The sequence below is a fragment of the Sinocyclocheilus rhinocerous genome, unplaced genomic scaffold, assembly GCF_001515625.1.
Source record: "Sinocyclocheilus rhinocerous isolate Xijiao unplaced genomic scaffold, SAMN03320098_v1.1 scaffold1541, whole genome shotgun sequence".
NCBI classification, from domain to species: Eukaryota; Metazoa; Chordata; class Actinopteri; order Cypriniformes; family Cyprinidae; genus Sinocyclocheilus; species Sinocyclocheilus rhinocerous.
Genome location: NW_015666203.1, coordinates 260,380 through 284,734, shown reverse-complemented (window position 1 = coordinate 284,734; position 24,355 = coordinate 260,380). Strand labels below are relative to the sequence as shown.

The following is a 24,355-nucleotide window of genomic DNA, read 5'->3' as shown; positions in this document are numbered from 1 at the left end:
TTTGTAAAAAACAAATCCATCATTAAGGTGTTTTAACTTTAAAGGGGTCATCGGATGCAACATGCACTTTTACAAGTTGTTTGAACTGAAATGTGTGTTGGCAGTGTGTGTACACAACCACCCTATGATGATAAAGATCCACCTAGTGTTTTTTTTTTATGTTGTTAAATCATTTCCCCTTTCTCATATTAAGCCATTCTCAGATGCCTGTCTGTGTGATGTCACACAGACCCAGGCCCCTCCCACGATTGTTGATTGACACTGTCGTCTTACCTTAGACCCGGCCTGAGTGAGCTGTCATCAGTCCGCCATTGTTTCGACGCCAGAGAAGGAGTAGACAAGAAGGGCTTCTAAGCGATTGAGGTGTTCTGTTGTTGGATGTAATAATGAACATAGCAGTCATCATTTACTTCCGACATCTGAGCCGCTGAAGACGCAGTGGATTACCTTTGTTTTTGAAGGGAATGCGTCCCCGATCTAAAGGCAAATCGCCTTTCCTAATAACGTGCTAGTTAGCAAGTTCCACAGCAGATGTCTCCGATTAAGCGATTGAGGTGCTTTATTGTTGGATGTAATTATGAATATAGCAATCGTCATTTACTCCGGACATCTGAGCTGCTGAAGAGCAGAGGATTAACGTTACTTTTGCTTTGAAGTGAATGCGCCACTCCCGATCAGCCTAAATGCATCCATGTTCGCTCTAATCATTCGTGATCCAGCCTCATCTACAGAAGAAGTGAGTATAAGGGTTTTTCATGAATCTTTGCAAATCGCCTTTCCTAAGAACGTGCTAGTTAGCAAGTTCCACAGCTAAAGTAAACAGTCTCATGAGAACGGCTTGCCCCCCCCCCCCCGAAAATGGGCATCCGATGACCCCTTTAAACTTTCGCTTCTGGCCAAAATACCAGTCCATAATCCAGAATAATACTTCCAGTGAAAAAGTCCATCCCCTTTTGTCCTCTTGCATCAAAATCCACCAACATATTTGTTTTGAACAGGTTTTGACGGTTTTCACTTGTAAATGGAGCTTGATCTGTGAATATTTCTCTCCTGATTCAGACGAGACATCTTTTTCACTAAATAAACCAATATTATGGATAGAGGACTTGTTTAAAGTTAAAAACACCTTAAAGACACATTCGTTTTTTACATACATGCAGCTTTTCATTTCGCAAGATTGAGTGACAAGATGAACTGATGATTAATTGATGGACTGGATTCATGTGGATTACTTGTGGATTATTGTGATGTTTTTATCAACTGTTTGGACTCTCATTCTGATGGTACCCATTCACTGCAGAAGATTCATTGGTTAGCAAGTGATGTAAGGCTAAATTTCTCCAAAACTGTTCTGATTAAGAAACAAGCTCATCTACATCACCTGAGGATTTTTTTATGTGATATTTTTAGGTGAACTATAAATAACATACATGCGTGTATATATATATATTTATATACACTGTATGAATTGAAATACTCACGCCATGCTCATACATGCAGCTTTTCATTTCGCAAGATTGAGTGACAAGATGAACTGATGATTAATTGATGGACTGGATTCATGTGGATTACTTGTGGATTATTGTGATGTTTTTATCAACTGTTTGGACTCTCATTCTGATGGTACCCATTCACTGCAGAAGATTCATTGGTTAGCAAGTGATGTAAGGCTAAATTTCTCCAGAAGAAACAAGCTCATCTACATCACCTGAGGATTTTTTTAGGTGATATTTTTAGGTGAACTATAAATAACATACATGCGTGTATATATATATATTTATATACATTGTATGAATTGAAATACTCACGCCATGCTGATCACCATGAAATCAAGCCAGTTCCATGGATCACGGAGGAATGTGAAAGGTCCGATGCAGAAGCCTCGAGACAAAACTTTGACTGTTGCTTCAAAGGTATATATACCAGTAAAAACATACCTAAAATAACAAATAAAAAAATCTATATATATAAATCAATATTTCTCGTGAATAAATTATCATAAATAGGTGCTGCAGAGCCACAGTGTTAGTATAGTGCTAGTATTAATATTGAACATACAGTATAAATCAGTTGTAAATGACAAGTATACATTTTTTCTGTTACATATATGGGATATATTTAAAATACAAATAAAAAATAAACCAACACAGAAATGTGTAATTATTTCCTATAGATATTTTACTTTTGGCAGCAGCTATTTGCACTACATGTAAATACATTATAAAACAGTATGCAATAATAACGTATTGAGTGCAAATGATAATTTTAATTCAAATTATTAAATGGATATGCCACCTTATTGGGACAATAAAGCCCTCCCTTCACCTACCCTAAGCATACCCGATACTTTATTTTGACTTTTCGATTATTTCCTTCATTTTTTATTGAAAATAAATGCCTTTCTGATGTGATATGAGATTTAAAAAGGGAGAAAAAAAAGTTTGGCAAAAGGTGGATTCGAATTCAAGTCGATCGTGTCAAAAAGACAACTGCATGTGCTTTATCATCTACACCACTCGAGCTGTTGTTTGACTGTTGTTATTTGTAGTGTTGACTATCCCAACCACAGGTTGGTAACTTCTGCCAGCAAGGTGGCCTGTTTGCACTTAGTGTAAATAGACACTCCGTTTACTTTTTCATTACTCGCTAACCTTTCATCTCTCCAAAATTATTCGAGACTTCTACTAGTACTCAACAGATCACTTCTGCTGAAAATGTGTGTGTTCACACAAGGCAGCTCTTACTCGACAGTTTTACTCCAGGCTGGAGGGTTACTCATTGTCATGAACACGCAGTTGGACAGGATAGTGATCATGATGACCATACTAAAAAATCTGAAGAACAGTCAAGGTAAATATGGCAAATAAGTAATGATACACTACTGCATCAATCATGATAATCATTACAAAAATTAAATTGAAATGATGAGAATGAAAAGGATATGAATGTATAAGAATTTTGATGGCTCCTCTTCTGACAAGGCTAAAAGGACTGATACAAAACAGCGCTGGTTCAGCAGTGAACCTGTAGATTGTGTTTCCCTTACTTATGACAATAAAAGTCTGCAAATGAGAAAGAGGTTAACACAAAGGTTTAAGAACACTTATGGACACCAGATGAACAGAGGTTTAGAGCACTGCACTTAATATTTATGGGTGTGAGAATGACCTTCTGTGTTTTATAGAAGGGGTCTATGTCCTCCAGAGGAGTGTTGAGGAGATCCACTGGTGGGTCACCATAGATCATTGGCAGGCACTTTCCTGCCTCTAAATCACTTCTCGGGGCCTGTGGTTCCTCCTCAACCCCCTCTACATCCTCCCTGGTGCTCCTCTCCTGGATGAGCCTGTCGATTTCCACCAGCGACTCTGGGGTGAATCTGTGGAAGACGTTGTTGCCTGTGGGAGGGAACAGGCTTGCCATCTTGGCATCGCGAAGAGATACCACCTCAACGGGGAATCTCTACACCAAGCTCCTGAAAGAGAGGAAAAATATTTTTGAATTATGGCAAATATTACTATGGACTTCATATATGAAAATCATTTATGAATAAGTAATCATATGCAGTGCAGTTTTAGGGAAAACTAGCAAAATTTAAATAAAAACTTTCTCTATTGCGAAACTTACTTACATTTTTTTGTTGTGAACATATTGCAAGAGATGCAAAGAATGAGAGCTGCTCTCCCAAAGCAAATTATTCAGAGTCAAGCATCTTTAAGATGTATTTGTAGGCAGCGGCTATTTACACTAAGTGTAAATAGCGATAGAGGATATTTACACTAAGTAAAATAGCATATTTTCTTAGTGATAGATGCTATTTACGCTATGTGTAAATAGCGATGGATTCTATTTACACTAAGTGAAAATAGCATTTTTTAGTGATGCTATTTACACTAAGTGCAAATAGCTATAGATTCTATTTACACTGTTAAAATAGCAGGATTTTCTGCTATTTATACTACTTATTGCAAATAGTGGCAGTTATCTGCACCTCAGATTGTAGTACATTATAAAACAGTATGCAATAATAACGTATTGAGTGTAAATTATAATTTTAATTCAATTTATTTTAGTTTTTAGATTATTATTTTAGATTATTTCCTTAATTTTTAATGAAAATAAATGCCATACCCATGTGATATGAGATTTGAAAAGGGAGAAAAAAAAGTTCAGCAAAAGGCGGGCTCGAACCCTGGTCAATCGCATCCAAATGAATATGGCACATGATTTACCATCTACGCCACTAGAACTGATGTATGACAATTTTTTGTAGTGTTGACCACCCCAATCACACTTTGGTTGGTGGAGTTAGTGTAAATAGCCTCTGTCAACAAGGCGGGCTACTTCCAATTAGTATAGACACTCCATTATTGGTATAGTGTTTTACACAATGTTTCCAAGCAGCGTTACATAAATAAAACAGGAAAATAACATTGGAAATGTTGTAAAATCAATCAATTTTGATACAAATTCAGTGTAAGCTCTACAGAAGATGAACGTGGCATTGTTCAGCTCAATTTAGTTCAATGTTGTTTCAGCACAGTTTAATAACTAAATAAGTGTGAACAGGAGTGTGAAATATGCAAATTATGTCATCAAAAGCAGTTTACATCCACAATGTAGGACAGACTGCAGTAATACAAACCACACCTAAATTCACTAGAACCCCAAAGAACCCTGCGTTTACACCAAAGACAGATTTAGTGGGTTTCCCTCATTAAAAGGCCAGGGACAGGCCCCTTCACTGACAATGACCTTGTGCGTACATGCCTACATGTACATCCTCACTGTTTAACAATATAAATCATATATGCATAAAACAGTTCACACAAAATATACGAGATTTGCTCTAAATGTATTTATATGTATTTATAACGTCTGTGGTAGGCGTAAGACCATAAAGTGTTCATCCAATAATATTCCTCTGGCCGAGGATTACGATAGGCTGTCCTACCTGCCTTTTCAAAGTATGTATTTGCATACCACCGTGCACCCTGTTCGCGCAGACATGATAAGTCATCAGTGTGTTCCATTACACTATTGCAGACCGAGCGAGAATGGAAGGTGTTATTATTGTAATATTATGCACTATTTACTGTAATGTTTTCTCACGGGTGAATGACACATGAGGTAATATGACAGCGTTGCATTTAACCCTCCACCAGTGCTGTCTCTCATCGTGTCGCTGGTTAGCTTCTGGTCTGCCTGTGGGCGTTCATGTGTTTTAGAGGAGGTGTGGCTTTGAAGAGTGATTTGCAGGGAGGGTGGGATCTTATGCTTTCAAAGCTAACGCCATTGGTGCGGTAACCTTAAAGGGTCACGTTTGTACCTTCTTAACCCACAAAGGATTCATAATAGTGCCATAAGAGTACATATTACTACCTTAAGTGTACATAATACTATTCTAAGGTACTAAAATACACCATTTAGGGGTAAAGAAGGAACAAAGCTGAGGTTACTACCTCAGTGACAAGCTGTTGTACCTCTAAAGGTACAATTTTTGCATATTTTTTCTGACAGTGTGAATGCAAGTTGAATGCACACATATGTCTTAGAGGATTCAGTGTTTCTTTATGGGGCCCCAGTATACAGGGTATGAAGGGCTGGGAAAGTGGAAAGTAGACATACACTCTGTATCACTCTCATACACATGCGTACCACACAAACACCAATATGGTGGCCGCCCAGCTGCCGTGGGCCATCACGGTTCAGCATCGAGTTACAGAAGTGCGATGACTCTGCTCATTCCAGCTTCACTCGCACCAATAAACACGCCAACTCAGCTCGACCCACACCTCATCTCCCAACACCTAGACTTATATACTCCTTTAAACACCAAAAACAAATGATCCCTCCCCTTGTTCCTTCCAGCTATTACAGCACACAACTTGTTGAGTTACAACAGCAAGTTACTGTTGGTCCATTACCGATTCATTGTTATTTAAAGTCCCCATGAAATCAAAATTAAAGTTTTTTGGGTGTTAGTATCAATATGTTAGTCTTAAGGTTATCTATAAGGCAGTGTGCTCCATTTCAGTTAAAATGACGTCAACACAGAGTAACGCTGCGTGTTTCTAAGCATTTCAGGGGACCTTTAATTCAAACTGTCTCTTTTCTTTAAAATGTTCATGTGCTTATGGTTGTGACATCAGTAGCACTTCTCAGCCATTGTTTCTAAATAACCCATTTGTGCAGCTTATTATCCAAAAATTTGTCAGTTTGTCCACACAGTCCATCAAACGCTTTCAAAAGAGCAATGTTGTCCATGATATGTCCCCTTTAAGAATTTCCTGCCAAAAATGGAGGACATTCTATGTCATTTTCCCACCAATGTTAAGTCTAATAAGCCACCATCAAGATCTCTTATATCACTACAGGATGAGAAAGAGCATCGCCCCCTCCTCCACTTTTTAAGAGCCTCTGTCAGGTCAGGGGCCAAGTTTTCCCCAAGTCTTAAAATATACTTGCAGAGGCTTTATTGAAGATATTTCCTGATTGCATTATAGCAGATCAGGTCTTCAACAAGTAAGAGCTATACCACCGGATAGTCCTGAAGCTTGCTCATGTCTTTTTTTTTCATAGCTGTACTGTCAATAGAGGTTTGTCTAAAACCAGCATGCAAGTAACACTGAAGGCTCAAAGGACAGAAGTAAATAATGCTGTCTGATGACATTCTAATATTTGCAGCTGGGTTACTTTGTCTCTAACTGTATCTACAGCCAAGAACAACAGGCAGACTGTTATGCACACACACTTCTCTTCATTTGAGTGATCCATGCAATGCTTTTTCAGATAAATTATACTCAGTGGCTGGTTTGGCAGCAAAACACAGATGCAAGAGACAATAATCCGTACATTTTTTTTTAAATGTACAATTCCCTTGAAAAATATCTGGATACCTAAGCCATTCTTAAAAATTAACATCATTGCACAGATTTAAGAAAGGTAACAGAAGCACACCATCAAGTAAAATAATTTAAACAAATTTGTTATGGTATTTATGGCTTATATTTATGAAAAAAGACCCTAACACTAGCATTCTTTATTCCTTTCTATTCTATCTACTTGTTTTCTTTTTATTTATTATAAAAAATGACCCTCTAACACTGGCGTTCTCTATTCTTTTTTAGTGTATATACTTGTTTTGTTTTTATTATTATAAAAACCTTGCTATGTGCACTGCGTTAGACTAACCAGGACTTGTCACAGCACTTACATATTATTGCTCTTTTGTTGGTTTGATTGCTTCTGTTGTCCTCATTTGTAAGTCGCTTTGGATAAAAGTGTCTGCTAAATGACTAAATGTAAATGGTGTAAATTATAGAGCAATATGTAGACCAAACTATTATGTAGAATTCAAACTATTAGGATGAAAAAACACAACAAAAAAGCAAATGCGAAAAACAACAACACAGATTTACTAAGGAATATTAAACATTTCCTCAGTCAAGCAGTGGTTTTAATCTCGCATTTGCTTTTTTGTTGACCGTTTCCATCTTCACAATGTGTGGGCCTTTTTTGCAACTTTTCACCAAAATGAAAAATATGAACACGAGAGGAGTTAACATCATTTTAGACGTCTTCTGAATTGTAAGATCTATACCAGACCCGAACTAACCTGAATCACTTCTTTCCCAAACCGTCCCAATGAAAAAAAATATTTTTCTTTAAAAGCAAAAAGAAAGAAAGAAAAACCCGCCCTGAGACAGACCCGTTAAAATTAGACTTGAATCGATCTCATCGGCAACTATTTCAAAACTCGATTTAAACCTTGTGTTCAAAGTGAAGGACTTTCAGCTAATAACAATTAAATGTTAGTCTGTTTATCACAGAAAGCTATAGTATGACTTCAGAATACTTCAAATATTATGAATGATTCATATAGAATATGTTTATGCTACTTCATACACACATTTCTGCCAACTGCAAAAATTGCTCAAAAAAGTTTTGTTTCCAATAACACTTTGTTTTACACGTCATACATATTTAGAGCAGCTTAAGTGTCCAAATACTTTTTGGAGTAACTGTACATGGGCAACCGCTTGAGGTTTTAACACATGATCAATGTTGGCTAAAACAAAGTGTCACTGACTGACATCCAAATGGAAAATAAAAGCCTATTTTTACTTTGCACCAGAGCACATGCATTGACATTCAGCTAAACACAGTTAGTTTATTAATGCATGAAAATGTTCAGATGAATTACGTCATCCTCTTAAAATTATATATAATATATCTTAAAACTATATAACTATGCTGCCACAACTGACAGACATTCAACATAGCAAAACACCTCTTCATTTCCCTTTAACATAATCCGCAGTAGCTTGACTATCCATTCATGACTTCTTGACCCCTGTACTTATGCCTATGTGGTAAGTTGTAAACAAATGATCAGCAGTACAAACAAGGGTTTTTATGACTATAGTGTGATGACATGAGGCGTGCTCTGGGCCTATGTCTTCTTAAAGGGTTGTAAACCATGCCTCTCTTTAACACTGCCATGTCTACTTAACCTTTCTCTCTGGTCTCTATAAGGCCTCATGTAAAGCCCTAATGTATGCTGGAGCCTTACTTGCAAAGATCCGCTGCTATCAACTGGATAGGATTTAAAAAAACGGTCAAAAGCATCTTTGTATATTTTGAGGAAATAGTAAAAGGTCTATATGTAGCAGAAAACCTCAGCATGTCAAGCATACGAACGTGTTAACACTACAGATATCATTTACTCTTCTGTGTAACACTAAAGTAGATATTTTGCCTAATGTCTAAGCTGCTTATTTATTTAAAGTGGACAGTGACCAGTGGCTGTCAAGCTCCAAACAATACAAAAAAGCATAAACATATTCAATATGAATCATTCATAATATCTGAAGTATTCTGAAGTCATACTATAGCTTTCTGTGATAAACAGACTAACATTTAATTGTTATTAGCTGAAAGTCCTCCCTCCCCTGTAGCTCTCAAATCACATTTACACCTGTACACCTTCAAGACACAGCAACTTTGAATTTATATTTGAATGTATTGAACAACATGATATAGAGGAGAGAGAAATAAAAAAATATGAGCCATACTCAAATTCAGCTTGCCTCTAAACCACATCTCTGATTTTGATTGTGCTTTTCTTGTCCGTTTTGATTGGCATTCAGTTTGCATCACGGCAAAAAGAGCAGCGTGGAGATTCTGTAAAACAGCTTCTTTTGTGTTCCACAGAAGAAAGAAGTCATAGTACTACAGACTTGAAACAACACTGAGTTTTCTTTTTTTAAACGAACTAGTAAATTAAATGAACATTCATTGAGACCAGGGGTGTCACTAGACCTATTTTACTGGGGCACTGGAGTTTAACTTATACTGATCTGAGAATCATTTTCTCTGATAATACTTGTGTTTTCTATCCGTTGTTTAGAATCAGAACTAAATGCCAGATTTGTGAATAAATCACTTTTTTGATCTAATCTTATTAGGTTTGCAAAATGTTCTAAATTTGTTTGTGATTCGGTTGGATTCATTCACACTGAATCATTTTCAGGAATTTCTCATTCTGAAATAGCAATAAGAAATTTTGAAAATCAAAAACATAAAAGCAATAGATAAGATATTTACCTACAATCCATTGCAGGAAAGGAAACCTTCAAATGTCTTTTAACATTTGTCAGCAATGAAGCAGCTTAACTGCAAAGCCAATTTATATAAATATATCCGTAACAGTATCCAATGGGAAAATAAAAGATATTGGGACAATTTTTTGATGGGGGCTACTAACAATCCTAATCAATCTATCACATCTCATGTGCAAAGATATCAAACGTCACAACGCTACAAACTCCGGATGCACATAAGTGTGTGGTGTCTATGAAACGGGTCAAATTTAAGCTTGCACCTTCACCACTGATTCCCCTTTTGCACACTTTAGGAGAGTGCTGGTAGGGGGATCGCCAGAAGATCACATGGTTCCACTGGTGAAAGAAACCTAAAACCAACACCTACTGCGTCCAAGAACATGTGATGCCCAGTACTCGCTCATAGAGATGCACACACTCTAGACAACACATCCTCTAATTCAACAAAATCCACACCAAATACCTAGTATGTCACTGAATGACGCCGTGGATAGTTGCTCCATCCATATACCCAAGATAGTATCATATACATGATGGTGTCACCATTTAACTCTAAGCATCCATCCCGTCCAGTCTGGGCTAATATTATGAAACTAGCCAGGGAAGCTCACAAGGTCCAACCTCATGTCCCAATCTTGCCTAAAAACAAGCATCTCCTTTTATTTCATATCAAGCAATAGCTAGCATTAAACAACCTTAAATTTAGCTAGCTGGCTCCTCTGTGAATCTACATGAGACAAAGTCTACTTCCACCACCTCTGTGAAAGGCAAGAGCACAAAACTGAAGGGGGGGTTAAGCAAAATCCGATCTGACTGAGTGCTTTTGACGAGCATCTCGGGATCAACAGTCCAAATATCTCCATCATCCTACACCTCTGATCAGGGCAACATGGATTAACAGGGGAGGAATGGTGGGGTACAACTGAGCACTACGAGCATCATCAACCGAGCCCTTGAAATGAAGACATGGGCTATATTTAACTCTGACTCCATACGCTGTTGGGATGGGAAAAAGTGTACGGCTGCACGGTCAGCATCTGCTGGAACAATAGACCTGACACATTAGACATAAAGAAAAGTTCTGTGTATAGTTCACGTTTACATTTGTGGAAGTCCCAAGGAGGGTAAATGAGCATGACAGTGATAAAGATAAGACTGGAAAATGAGGCAACACTGCCAATCTCATTTAGAAATCCAATTTAAAGGATAAAATATATTATACATTTTTATTACGCGAATGCTCAAAAAATATATAAAATAGACATGAATACTGAATTGAGTATTAATATTCATTATTTATTTTTGAATTATTTTAATGTTTTTTTAAAAAAAAGCCACAGCGTGATTCCGGGACATGAATATAGTGCAGTTGTAGGAAACAGTCAAATATATTATACATTTTTATTACGCGAATGCTCACAAAATATATAAAATAGACATGAATACTGAATTGAGTATTAATATTCATTATTTATTTTTGAATTATTTTAATGTTTTTTTTTTTAAAAGCCACAGCGTGATTCCGGGACATGAATATAGTGCAGTTGTAGGAAACAGTTTGCCTGAGACTATATGGTCAATTATACAATTATTATACATTTAGTGGTCATTATACAAAAATATTTGCCAGCAGAATGACACAACGGACCAATCAGAATCAAGTATTTTAGAGAGAATGTTTTCAAATCTTTCTCACTTCCCATTTTTAACGACTTCGTGAAATCCTAATTTGAATTTCTGCTAATCTGTTGGACATAGGCTGCTACCAAATTTTTAAATCACGACAAATTAATATTTGTCACAATTTTAAATCATAATTCCTCAACATTCTATTTGGTATTCTATTCATATCAAGCTTCTTATCAAGCTAGAAACTTCTGTCAAGACATGCTCAACAGCAAATTAAATCAACAGTGACAAAAAACAAAACCTTTGGGGGCCAAAATGAATCCTGCAGCTTTCCAGATACAGACACAGCATTGCCCTCAACCGACTGACCTATACGTCATGCAGTGCTCTAGATCACAACTTTACCTGTCACAGTGAGGTAAATATTTCCACAAAACCCTCAGTCTTTGGTCTTCCTTCCAGCTGAAGTCCGTCTCTCTTACCCGGGGCCAGCGCGAGCTCCAGGACAGCTGTTGCTGACGCATAAACGTCTTGAATGAAACCTGATATTGAGCCGCAGGTATCGAGGATCATCACTGGAAAACTCTTACATACGAGGGTCCTGAAACATTAAAACGCTATTTCTAATTTACCTTTCCTGGACAGATGCTTTTATGGGTTGTTTTACTATAATAATTTCTGTATCGCCTATGGAGAAGGATTTTCAACACATTCCAGTATTTAAAGGTTTTACCATACTGTAGCTGGAACAGGAATGAGTATATAAACAGTTTGTTTTCCTTATTTGTAAAATATATCGAACGAAAATAAGCTATACTGTTGAATATCGCACAAATATTCAGACAGTAAACGACCTATAGGGCTCGCGAGTGGGAAAGAGTTCAAACGAGTATTTTGACCGTTGGTTTGATAAAAGGCGCGAAAATCTCTCAAAAGAGTAAATCGATTAACGCGATTAAGATTTCATTTTAATAATTGTTGAATTTTAAAATGAATGAATAATTGGAGCAGTGCATTAGTAGCTAGCCCATTGTCATTTTTATTTATTTATTTATTACATGTTAAATAATTAGTCATGACTAAAATACACCTAGTATAAATTGTGTGTTTTAAGCTTCAGGCCCTTGAATACGTTATATTCATACACAAAGCATATTTTTATATAAAACAAATATATAAACTCTCTCTCTCACACACACACACACACCGCCCGTTTAAAGTAGATCAGGCAGCTGAGCAGAAATGTAATATACTTGATCACTTCCACTGATAATGTTGCAGATGCTTCTTGGAAGGGACGAAGAACTATCATTGAACTCCACGCTAACACAACATTCTTTTCATTAGAAAGAAAGAAATTACTGAAACTATTCACATCGTAATTAGCGCACTGTTTAATACTGAATGTTTAATGCATATTATTTACAGCACGTTACTATATGTAGCTACTGACTGAAAAGGAGCTCATGTTTGAAAACGGATATTGATGATGTAATACATCACATTGAATATTGAACATGTAGCGCCATCCTCTGGTGTAACATAGGCTATTTGAGAAAAGAAGAAGTAAAATTCAGCAGTATTTTTATACTTTTTTTATATTAACAGATAATTAAAAACGGTAAATTACAAACCACATAAGACAGCCTAGCTATTAACATCTTTTAACATGCCAAAACACTTTGCCATAGGTTAGACAAATGTGGGGGCACCCAAAAAGTTTTTGGAGACAGAAGTCACACTTAAATATGTATGGATGTCATTGCATCAGAAAAAAATATCAAATTAAGTGGCAAAATATAAACCAAGCGCCATTTCTCACATCTAACTCACACCTAACACAAACTTTTTTTAAGCTTGTGTGAGAATATTAACACAATTATCATCACATGTTATATAACAATATAACAAGGTTAAAGGGTTAGTTCACACAAAAATGAAAATTCTGTCATTAATTACTCACACTCCTGTCGTTCCAAACCCATAAGACCTTTGTTCATTTTGGAACACAAATTAAGATATTTTTGATAAAATCTGAGAGCTCTCTGACCCTCCTATAGACAGCAACGCAACTGTAATGTTCACAGGTCCAGAAGGACATCGGTAAAATAGTCCATGTTACATCAGTGGCTCAACTTCAATTTTGCGAAGCTACAACAATACTTTTTGTGCGCAAAGAAAACAATAATAACATCATTTATTCAACAATTCTTCTCCCCAAGTTACCACTCCGCCATTGTGGAGAGTAAGCTATCCCAGAACGTAATCAAAATCAGCATTGTTTTATTTTTGTTTTATTTTTACTTTAAGTGCAGTTGTGATAAAACATACTCAAGTTCATGCAGTGAAGTCTTGAGTCACCGTTTGGAAAGTGTTGTTGTCAGTTTGGAACTTATATTTCTCAATCTCTTTTCTTATTTCATTCTGGACCTATATTTACATTTACATTTAGTCATTTAGCAGTCATCAGCATATCAGTGATATGAAAAGCCATGTTTCTGAATGGCAGAACCTATTGATGCCATGTAGACAGAGAAGAGAAGTGGTTCAAGAACTGAGCCCTGAGGCACCCCAGTAGCTAGATGTTGCGACTTGGACACCTCACCTCTCCAAGATACCTTGAAGGACCTATCTGAGAGGTAAGACTCAAACCACTGGCGTGCGGTTCCTGAGATGCCATTTTCCAATAGGGTATATTTTTTCTATATATAAAAATATTATCATTCATTCATTCATTCGTTAACTGATAAGGTCATACAATGCTACTTTATATTTTCATATGTTATTAAAAACATATTAGATCTTACCTCACAGTTCAAGAAGCAGTATAACAATGCCAAAATGAAACCCTTCAAAGAAATGCCATAATTAATATTTTGACATTTGTAGTAGCACAAAGTCTTTAACGATACTTTATGGATTTCTTTTAGTAGGCTACTTGATTAGTAGCCTTGATTTTGCCTTGATTATATATATATATATATTTGTTAGCTTTTGTATTTCAAGTATATTTACAGTAGAGGGCAGAGTTTCTCTTACAAGGCTCAATAGAAGCTATAATAACATCAAATGAGAGAAATAATAACAACAGAGTAATTTATTAGACCGCTATTGAATAATGAATATATTTGATTTCTTGTTTTGTATTGTAAGCTACCGTGTATAGTCTTGCATTATAAGTGCCTGTACAGTACCTGGAAGGAACCTAGCATGAGTTCAAAGAAGAGTCTCGCCTCTATAGACCCACATGTTCAGGAAACAGAGCAAATACGAAATAGCCAATACACTCCGAAAAGAGGGATGAGCAGAAGAGTTGACTTCGCCAGTCGCCTGAATGATAGGAGATCAGGGCACCTTCTTATGTAAAATGATGTGTTTGTAAATTGAAAAGAAACCAAAAATCGCCATAAAGTTCGATTTTACAATTTGTAATAATTAGGCTATTTAACAGATCTCACCTGTAAAGTTTCCTGTCTCCTCAATTTGATTCTGGGGTTTTTGTCTTGACAACTATAATAATAGAAAAGTATTTAACTGGAATGGATGGATGGATGGATAGATGGATGGATGGATAGATAGATAAATAAATAAGATCCACAATAAATACATCAATGAATAAACCTATTTAAGCAAACAGGTATTGTATTCTGCATTAACTTACAAATACAGAAAGCAAAATGGGAATTTTGATGATTCACCAGTAGCCACTGTCCAAGTCATCCCAGCACCTGCCAACACATATAAACATATCGTCGTTTGTGAAACACTCATGCACATAGATACCTTTATTGTTGGCTCCAGATCTTGTTACTGTGCTTCCCATATAGAGTTCTATCATGACAACTCTCTGAGAGTTTTTGCATGGTAATATACATGACAATGTTAATGTGTTTGGTCATGGTGGAATAGATCTGCTACGCTGCTGCTGCAGCAGAGCAAGTACTGAGATTTGCTACTGCCAATACATCCACAACATGCTGCTGTGAGCATCTTTACAAAACTAACATTCTGCATCTAATAAAACCTTGATTTTGAAATGGTGACCTATATATTTGTTAATACTGAAAATAAGCTTTTTTTAAACCTGCCAGCTCTATCACACAAGGGAGGTTAAATGAGTCTTTTATCCAGCACTATTTACCGCATGAGTGATGATAAATCACTTTTTCTGAGTTAAAAGATGACATTACTTCTGAGGTATGCAAGTCCCTCCAGACCACAGATTTTTTGTAACTAAACATATTTTGAAATGGGTTGCAAACAATTATGATTTTAATGCAGTTTATTGTGCATTTTACAAGTTTTGTGAATTAACTGATTGTTTTATTCTGTTTGGTACAGATGGACCATGCCACCCCGTCCATCCATTTTTAAAGCCTGTCTTTTTCTCTGAGGAGCTGAGGTTGGTGTAGACTGAAAGCAGACAGTCTTGAGCAGAATGATACATTCAATATTCAGAGATGTTTAAAGGGATGAAAGTGAGAATTTGAAAATGACAAAATGAATGTGTGAATATAATAGAAAATATTGAGGCCACAATTTGTTTGAACATGTTTACTGACAGTGATTGATTAAGGTGTTTCTTCAACTTCAGGCACTTCTGTGTCCCACAAGTTGATTTTTATTCAAACTAACTGATATGTTTTGTTTTTTTTGCTATATAAACAAACAAATTCCAAACAAAATCCAGACTTTCAGTCTTTGTATGACAAGCCATCATAACAATACATGTTAAGAGACATACTCACAGTCCAGATCATTATTTATTATCTCACTTATAAATAAATAAATACATATATACATAGAAATATTTGCATCTTATCCTAAGGGTCTTATTTTATCTTTTTACTTCAACATAGAAACTATAATGTTTACTCTACAAATCCTTCATTAACAAATAGATAGAAAACTCATAGATAAAAAGACTAAAAATATACTCAATACAATACAATGTCATAAATCACTGTTTCCCAGAGATGCTAAATTAAATCAAAATTAGATCCGTTTTCACTGAAAAAAGTAAATGTAATAAGCCAAGAGGATATAAACTTTTGAACTTACAGAAGTCCTACAGTGTATGCCTATATGCCATAAGTTCGTTTTCTAACATTTTGTCTGGTATTTCTGGTATTTTCCATGCAAATTGTTTTCAGGTGCATCTTGTTTTGCCACGTAGGTTCATTATAGAGCAGGGTTTCTCATTCTGTTTCTTCCAGGGGGACTTTTCTGTATTGTGTCTTTTCAATGTACATCAGTCAACAAATGAATGTCTGCAATTTTATTCAAAAACTACAGCCAGAAGCAAAGGCAGAAGCAGGAACTGAAGCCGCTGGAATGAGGAACCGTGTTATACCCTGAGAATATGTTTTGTCTGAAGAAGCAAGCCTCCTTAAAGGTCTTCTAGAAAGGTCTTCTGAAGCTATACAATATCTTTGATGGTACAGCCCATTTTCAGGGTGTACAGGGCCCTTCTCACCTCACACCATTATAGTGTCATTGTTACTTTAAACAAATATTATAATAGTTAGGTATTGGTTTCTTTCCATTATATTTACAATAATGATATTCTGCATCTAACAGAACCTTGAAATGAGCTGTTTGTGTGCGTGTGTGTGTGTGTCTACCTTTGCATTCATTCTACTGCCTGCTCTATCACACTAGGGAGGCTAAATGAGTCTTTTATCCAGCACCATTTACTGCATGAGAGAACGTAAATCACTTTTTCTGAGTTAAAAGGATAACTACTTCAGAGGTAATTAAACATATTAAAAAGGGATTGATTACCAAACAATTATGGTTCTAATGCAGCTTATTATGCATTTTACTGGTTTTGTGAATTAAACGATTAATTTGACTCTTATTATGTGCACAGTAGTTTTGTTTATTCTTTATGGTGTAGATGGACCATGCCACCCAGTCCATCCATTTTTAAAGCCTGTCCTGGGGAGCTAAGGTTGGTATAGACAGAAAGCAGACAATATTGAAAGATAAATTCATACAATATTCAGAGATAAAAAGATGTGATGTGTGATGTGATAAAGAGATGTGTGATTATGCTTTGTTGTGTTTAGAAACTATTATATATATATATAGACTTTCATGGACAAAGTCAAATACTCAAAATCAATTTAATTATTTGTTGTGTTAAAGGGGTCATTGGATGCAAAATTCACTTTTACATGTTGTTTGAACTTAAATGTGTGTTGGCAGTGTGTGTACACATCCACCCTATAATGATAAAAATCCACCCAGTGGTTTTTATTTAAAGGTTGGGTAAGTGATTTCTGGTAGCCAATGTTGATATTTCAAATCACCAAAACAAACACGCCCCTACCCCAAAAGGGTCTTGCCCCTATTTTGATAGCTCCGCATCACACATACGTACGCAACCCAGGCAACGATTATGGAGGAATCTGCTGTATTATTACCTGCTGTATTAAACATATTATCTTACTTTTCAGACACACTTTGGGAGCTGACGCTTGAAACAGACAGTGGAGGAGGTTTAGACGCTCCAGGCTTATAGGGTTTGGAAATGAATGTGTCTTTATCATAGCTAAACAAACAAACAAGCGAACAGGACACAAGAGCATATTCAAGCAAAAGCCAGCAAATATTAGTTCTGTGAAACAAAGCAAAACTAATGTTACTCACCTATAGAGAAGAAACAAAGCAACCTCGGCGTCTGATCGCAGGCCTTCCCGCTCCTTGAGTTCTATCCAGTGCTGGAAAGCTGATTCGAAAATTTACACGGGTCCTACTTCTTGCCTTATCGTAAACCTTCTTTTGTTCCGCAGATATTTTCCTCTTTTGCTTTTTATCCACCATCTCTATCTTTCTGTCGTCGCTCGGCTCAGCTAATGTCCGTCCTCCTGTGCACTGAGTGCTCTCTCCTCCGCATCATGAGTAGACACGCCCCTTACTGCTGATTGGGTACAAGTTTGTTTTGGTACTCGGCACAACTCAGTTTTCTAAAGCGTTTTTGAAAAAATACCCCACCTTTAATCCCTAAAATTAAGATCCCCTTTTTCAAATCAAGCCATTCTCTGATACTTGGCTGTGTGACGTCACACAAGCCAAGGCCCCTCCCACGATTGTTGACTGACACTGCCGTCTTACCTTAGACCTGCCCTGAGTGAGCTGTAAGAGTCGACTGCCATTGTTTCGATGCCGGAGCAGGGACGTAGACAATAATGTCTCCTAAGCGACTGAGGTGTTCTGTTGTTGGATGTAATAACATAGCAGTCATCATTTACTCCCGACATCTGAGCCACAGAAGACGCAGAGGATTACTTTTGTTTGTGAAGGGAATGCGCCTCCCGATTTATCATTCGTGATCCAGCTTCACCTCCAGAAGAAGTGAGTATAAGGGTTTTTTATGCATCTTTGCAAATCGCCTTTCTTAATAATGTGCTAGTTAACTGCTGGTCACCCCATAGAAGAGAGGGGTGGGGTGAGCAGAGCTCATTAGCATTTAAAGGGACATGCAACAAAATGGGTTGATTTGTGCAGAGCTGATTTTGACAAGGTAAAAAGGGTGTTGTTTTACACTACCATTGAGAAATTTTAACCAAAGTATGTTATAGACTTTTCATTCAGACCCTAAAAGAATCATATCAATTTGTGGAAAATGGGCATCCGATGACACCTTTAAATTTATTTATCTTCTATTCAACTCAGTCAAGGTGTAATTTCCTCTATGATCAACAACTTAGCACCAGTAATGTTTTATTAAACACTATAGTAATTTTTCATGGATAATTTGTGAAAAGGGTGGGAATATATTTTCAAAGGTTCAAAGGGACAAAAATGTCCTAAAAATATGCATTTGTTTTGGAAAAGCAGAGAAGGTGTGAATGAGATGTTTGGGGGAACTGTTAAGCTGCAGCATTTGTGTCTATTAAAAGCAACAGCCCTGTACAGTATCCCTATCTATACTGCTTTATATGTCAGGATGATGTCAAGTAGCAGAACACAAAATGTCATATCCATCTACCCATTTATAGTGCCTAATGCACTATATTCTCAGGAGAGATGTGTATGATATTGTTGTGAACAGAACAGGTGAAAATATGAAGTGGGGAGGGAATTTGTATCCAGTGGACCCACTGGAGTCACAGCATTCTTTCCTTTTTTAGAAATGGTAGTAATATTGGGGAGGTGCAGCAAATTTAGGGAGATGGAGGAGGGTATATAACATTTAGGGCTCCAATCCATACCAATTAACAGCAGTCAAACATTTGAATAAGGTTTCGTTTTTGTCCATTCACTTGTTGTGATTGCACCACTATGGCTTCACAAAAGCCAGTGCACAAAAAAGAAGGAAAGCCAGCCCCAGCTGCAAAAGAAGAACCAGCTCCTGAAGCAGCAGAACCAGCGTCAACAGCCGACCCTAAACCAACAGCGCCAGCACTGGAAAAGGCTGCTTCTGCCCCAACTACAACACCAGAGTCAGCTACAAAACCTCCCGAAAAAGCCAGCCCTGCACCTGGAGCAGCCCCAGAACCAGCTATAGCACAGGCTTCTCCTCCAAATCCAGCTTTTAAATATGATCCTGCCGCTGCAGTAAGTCTCTGTGTTATGTTATGTAATGTTATTTCATTTTACGCAGGTGTCCGATGGCCTGGATTGATGTGCCTACAATAATGGTTGACGTCTATATTTAAATGTGTATGTACAGTAAAAAGACTTTATTGACAGGTATTGGGTAATCAATTTCAAATGAGGCACAATGATAAAACGTTTTCAAAATGAAAAGTCCACATATTTAAAATTGAGATGTACTGACACTGAAACAGTTAAATATCCAATTTTGGTCTATAAATATTCAATTTGAGGCAATACAGGGGGAAAAAATCCTGGTCAATAACCAAAATGGTGCAGACACAGCACAAATCCCCAAATGCAAAAGGTAACTATTTCATTTCAAATAGTTTCATTGCTGGATCATTTCTATTGATAAAACTGCACATTTTCCTAAGCGGTTGCCTGGACATGTACTGTACAATTCACTGCTTCATGGCTGGATTCCAGTAGATGTTCTTTTCATGGATCGACACACACCTGCTACTGAGCTATGAGGTCTTCCCACTCACCACTGTATTCATACATTTCCTAAGTTAGACTCCCCAGGGAGACAGATATGGATGATATGATCTCATAAACAGACTGTGTGCTTTGAGGGGAGATTATTCGTGGTGCCAGGAAAAATTATGGCACAACAACTGTCAGACTGTTATTAAACACAATACGCTAACATCTGTGCAGTACATGGTGGAAGATCATGAATGATCAAAAATGCATTTCACGTGTGAGTCAGCACTAAATGACTATGTTTAATTTGATATATTTTACTGATAACTGCAAATTTCAAGACATAAATGTCTACAAAAACCTAAAAAAACAACTCTTGTTCTGGGTTTCAGGGTAATCTCAGGGAGACAGATATGGATGATATGATCTCATAAACAGACTGTGTGCTTTGAGGGGAGATTATTCGTGGTGCCAGGAAAAATTATGGCACAACAACTGTCAGACTGTTATTAAACACAATACGCTAACATCTGTGCAGTACATGGTAGAAGATCATGAATGATCAAAAATGCATTTCACGTGTGAGTCAGCACTAAATGACTGTTTAATTTGATATATTTTACTGATAACTGCAAATTTCAAGACATAAATGTCTACAAAAACCTAAAAAAACAACTCTTGTTCTGGGTTTCAGGGTAATCTCAGTGCTGAACAGCTTGAAGGTAAGGAACAGCCTAAAAAGGTCATCTGATCAACTTAATTGAAAATGAACTCACTTAATGTCATTTCATGTTATACAGAGTTCAAAGAAGCTTTCCTGTTGTTTGCCAGGACTCCCTCGGGGGAGATGAAGATTTCATTAGCTCAGTGTGGAGATGTGATGAGAGCTTTGGGTCAGAACCCAACCAATGCTGAAGTTTTGAATGTTCTTGGGAAACCAATGCCTGAAGGTAGTCTCACAGATGGGGGACAAAAACTGCTGTTGTGACTTTTAGTAGAGACTCAAAGGCCTGAAATGGTTGTGTCAAACAAGGGAGAAATTAAAAATGTGCAGTGTTTGGAGCACCAGGAAAATGGTTGAGATCGACAGGTCTATAAAATAACTCAACTATTACTTTGCCAAGTCCCATTGGATCCTTCGGGAGCAAACCAAGGGAAAGACTTAACACATATGTCAGAGATTACTGAGATGTTGATTGGCACAAACGTCAAAGATATCAGTAGCAGTTAAGTTCTCTGTGACATTTGCAAGCCATTCTCTGAATATTGAGATTCAGTTAATTCTCATCATAATGGCTCACTAAATCAAAGTGCCATTCTTACCACAGGAATGCATTAGGACACCTCAACACAACACAACATAAACAAAAAATGCTCATGGTGACAAAGCACACTAACTTCTGTAAATATAACATTTACTTTTTGCAATTGTGTGCTATTGAAGCTTAAAGGGATAGTTTGCATTCCTTTTCATGTTATCCCAAACCCTTTATTTCTTCCATGGAACCCAAAAGGAGAAGTGTTGTTTTCCTCCATACAATAGGGCCTTTCGCACCGCGGGAACCTTTTCATAGTACCAGAACTAATTGTGGAACTACCCACTTTTTGATGTTTTCGCACCGCCGGAACTGGGTGCGATTTTAGTACCGGACTGCCTTTTTCGAGAACCAAATTAGCTCCTACTCCAGAGCAGGGTCTAACCAGCACAACAGGTACTAATCGTGACATAAGTAGACATTGATTGGCCAAACGCGTATGAAAACCCTCTCCCCCGCCATGATTTAAAACGCTGTGTAAACATACTGTAAACATATGTCAACTTATTTCGCAAGTATAGAACAGCGATAGATGGACGGACGCTGAAGTGCAGGCACTTGTAGCAAATGTAGCACTGCCAGTTGTCGTTGGAGATTCTTAGTCCTCCTTTCCGTTCTTTCAATCGCTTTACGTATACGTCGACTTTCCATGTCCATTATTGTGAAACCCGCGAGACACAAAAACACAGCTCCGATCACAGCGTCCTCCATCCTCCTGTTGTTAATGTTCTTCTTCTTTGTTTCTGTTGTTGAACGCCGCGCACAAATGACGACGCTGTCGACCGGCTTACGTCACTTCTTAGTACACACTCTCGGTGCGAATGCAACCCTTTACATTTAGACATTTAGACATTTAGCAGATGCTTTTATCCAAAGCGACTTACAATTGGGGGATACATAAAGCGATTCTTCTTAAAAGAGGCAAACAGATACAGGAAGTGCTTGTAATACCAAGTTTTTAGACATTGTTCAAATAAGTACACGCTAGAAAGAGAAGGAATAGATAAAGAGAGAGAATTTTTTTATTTATTTATTTTTTTTATGATGATGAAGTCAAGTAGCTTCGAAAGAGATGAGTTTTCAGCTGTCGCTTGAAAATGGTCAGGGATTCAGCATTCCGGATAGGGGTGGGGAGATCGTTCCACCAGCCAGGAACGGTGAACGAGAATGTTCTGGAAAGTGATTAAATGGTTTAAATGGTACTGGGAAATAGTTCGCGCAAAATCGTCCCAGTACTTTAGTACTGTACATTTAGTTCTGGAACTAAAGCGGTGCAAAAGGCCCTATTGACAGTCAATGGAGGCCATTTGGATTTTTGGTGAACTATCCCTTTAAAGAATGTTTTTTTTCTCTGATTGTTGAAAAATTTTAATCATTTACTAAATTGGTCTGTTTAAATTGTGTGATTCAGAGATGGAATCCAAACTGATCGACTTTGAGACTTTCCTGCCTATGTTTCAACAAGTTTCAAAGTCTACTGAAAGGGGCACATTTGAAGATTTTGTGGAAGGCCTTCGGGTCTTTGACAAAGAAGGGAATGGAACAGTCATGGGGGCTGAACTCCGCCATGTGCTCGCTACTTTGGGTATGGAATCAGGGAGAGAAAATGTGCCAAATCAATATATATTTGACCATTGGTTGTGGTCAAATATTGAAAAAATTGAGAGCTTAAAATGTATTATCAAGTTTTTTCATTTTCATTTTGCTCATTGGAACCCTGGCTCAATTTCAGGTGAGAGATTGTCTGAGGGTGAAGTGGATCAGTTGCTGGCAGGGCAAGAAGACACAAATGGTTGTATTAACTATGAAGGTAAGAGCAGTTACTTAAGACTTTCCTCTACTGACAAAATTAATGACATGAAGGTTCTCATTGAAATTAATCTTGACGTTCTTTATCCAAGCTTTTATAAAACATGTCATGACTGACTGAGGGAACTCTTCTGGTAAGTTCATCTAAACCAGGGCTTCCCAACCTTTTTTCTTTTTTTGGTCTATGATCCCTATGATTTGTTTGAAGTACCCCCTGTTGTGACATTAACCTTTCAATAAACATAATGAATTCACAAAAATGTTGAAATAATTAAGCAACTTAATTATATAAATTTAATTCTGCCGGTTCATAACCTCCTGACCTGCAGGATGGCAAACCCCTGGTTGGGAAGTCCTGATCTGAAATATAATACATTTTGCTAGTACATTTTAAACTTTAATTTACAATACCAATATCTTTTCTGTTGGCCTAGTTACAGTAGCAGTCTCCCATGCACGTCAGCAGTGGTTAGCTGAAGGTCAAGTCTGAGAATTGTCATCTCATCAGTGATTCATGATGTCATCGATGAATCATAAATAATGCAAAACATTTTTTTTGTAAAAATTGTACAACTGATTAAAATCAGTCTGTTCTTCAACCAGCACCATGAAGCCGTTTTATATCAATAAAAATCATCAGTGCAACAAGAGGAGGCAAAATGCTAATTCCAACTCTGTATGTCACGACGCAGTAGTCAGCTGAAAAATTGAGTCTGTCCCAAGAGTGGATCAACACAGCTGTCAGCAGATAAAACTTTGACTTTGGTTTAGCTAGTGTACGCGGTTTGCTCTAATCCCCAAATGTCAGGAACTTTTACCAGGCACATATGATAAGCCCAGACTCCTTGTCACTAGACCTCTCTCAAAGGACTTTACTAAGAAAAACCTTGTGCTGTAGCCAAGTGTTACATTCTCTAAAAGGATGCAACATTCACACTGAACAAA

At 37.1% G+C, this 24,355-nt stretch overlaps 2 protein-coding genes across 2 annotated transcripts in view; one reads left to right on the top strand and one right to left on the bottom strand.

Annotated features, from left to right (window-relative positions):
* The window catches only part of LOC107732174 (sodium channel protein type 4 subunit alpha A-like), a 39,662-nt gene extending 27,927 nt beyond the window's left edge, over positions 1-11,735 (bottom strand). Inside the window, 5 exon segments of the mRNA XM_016543450.1 lie at positions 1,809-1,937; positions 2,745-2,832; positions 2,942-3,062; positions 3,169-3,472; positions 11,658-11,735. Coding sequence (XP_016398936.1) covers positions 1,809-1,937; positions 2,745-2,832; positions 2,942-3,062; positions 3,169-3,420 — 590 coding nt within the window. The 5' untranslated portion in view covers positions 3,421-3,472; positions 11,658-11,735.
* A 7,806-nt stretch (positions 11,736-19,541) lies between these two features.
* Positions 19,542-23,475, top strand: LOC107732170 (myosin light chain 3, skeletal muscle isoform-like). The gene is made up of 6 exons (XM_016543440.1): positions 19,542-19,817; positions 20,980-21,007; positions 21,086-21,235; positions 23,013-23,186; positions 23,334-23,411; positions 23,465-23,475. The coding sequence occupies exons 1-6, from the start codon at positions 19,542-19,544 to the stop codon at positions 23,473-23,475; spliced, it is 717 nt and encodes a 238-aa protein (XP_016398926.1).
* Positions 23,476-24,355: the final 880 nt, after the last annotated feature.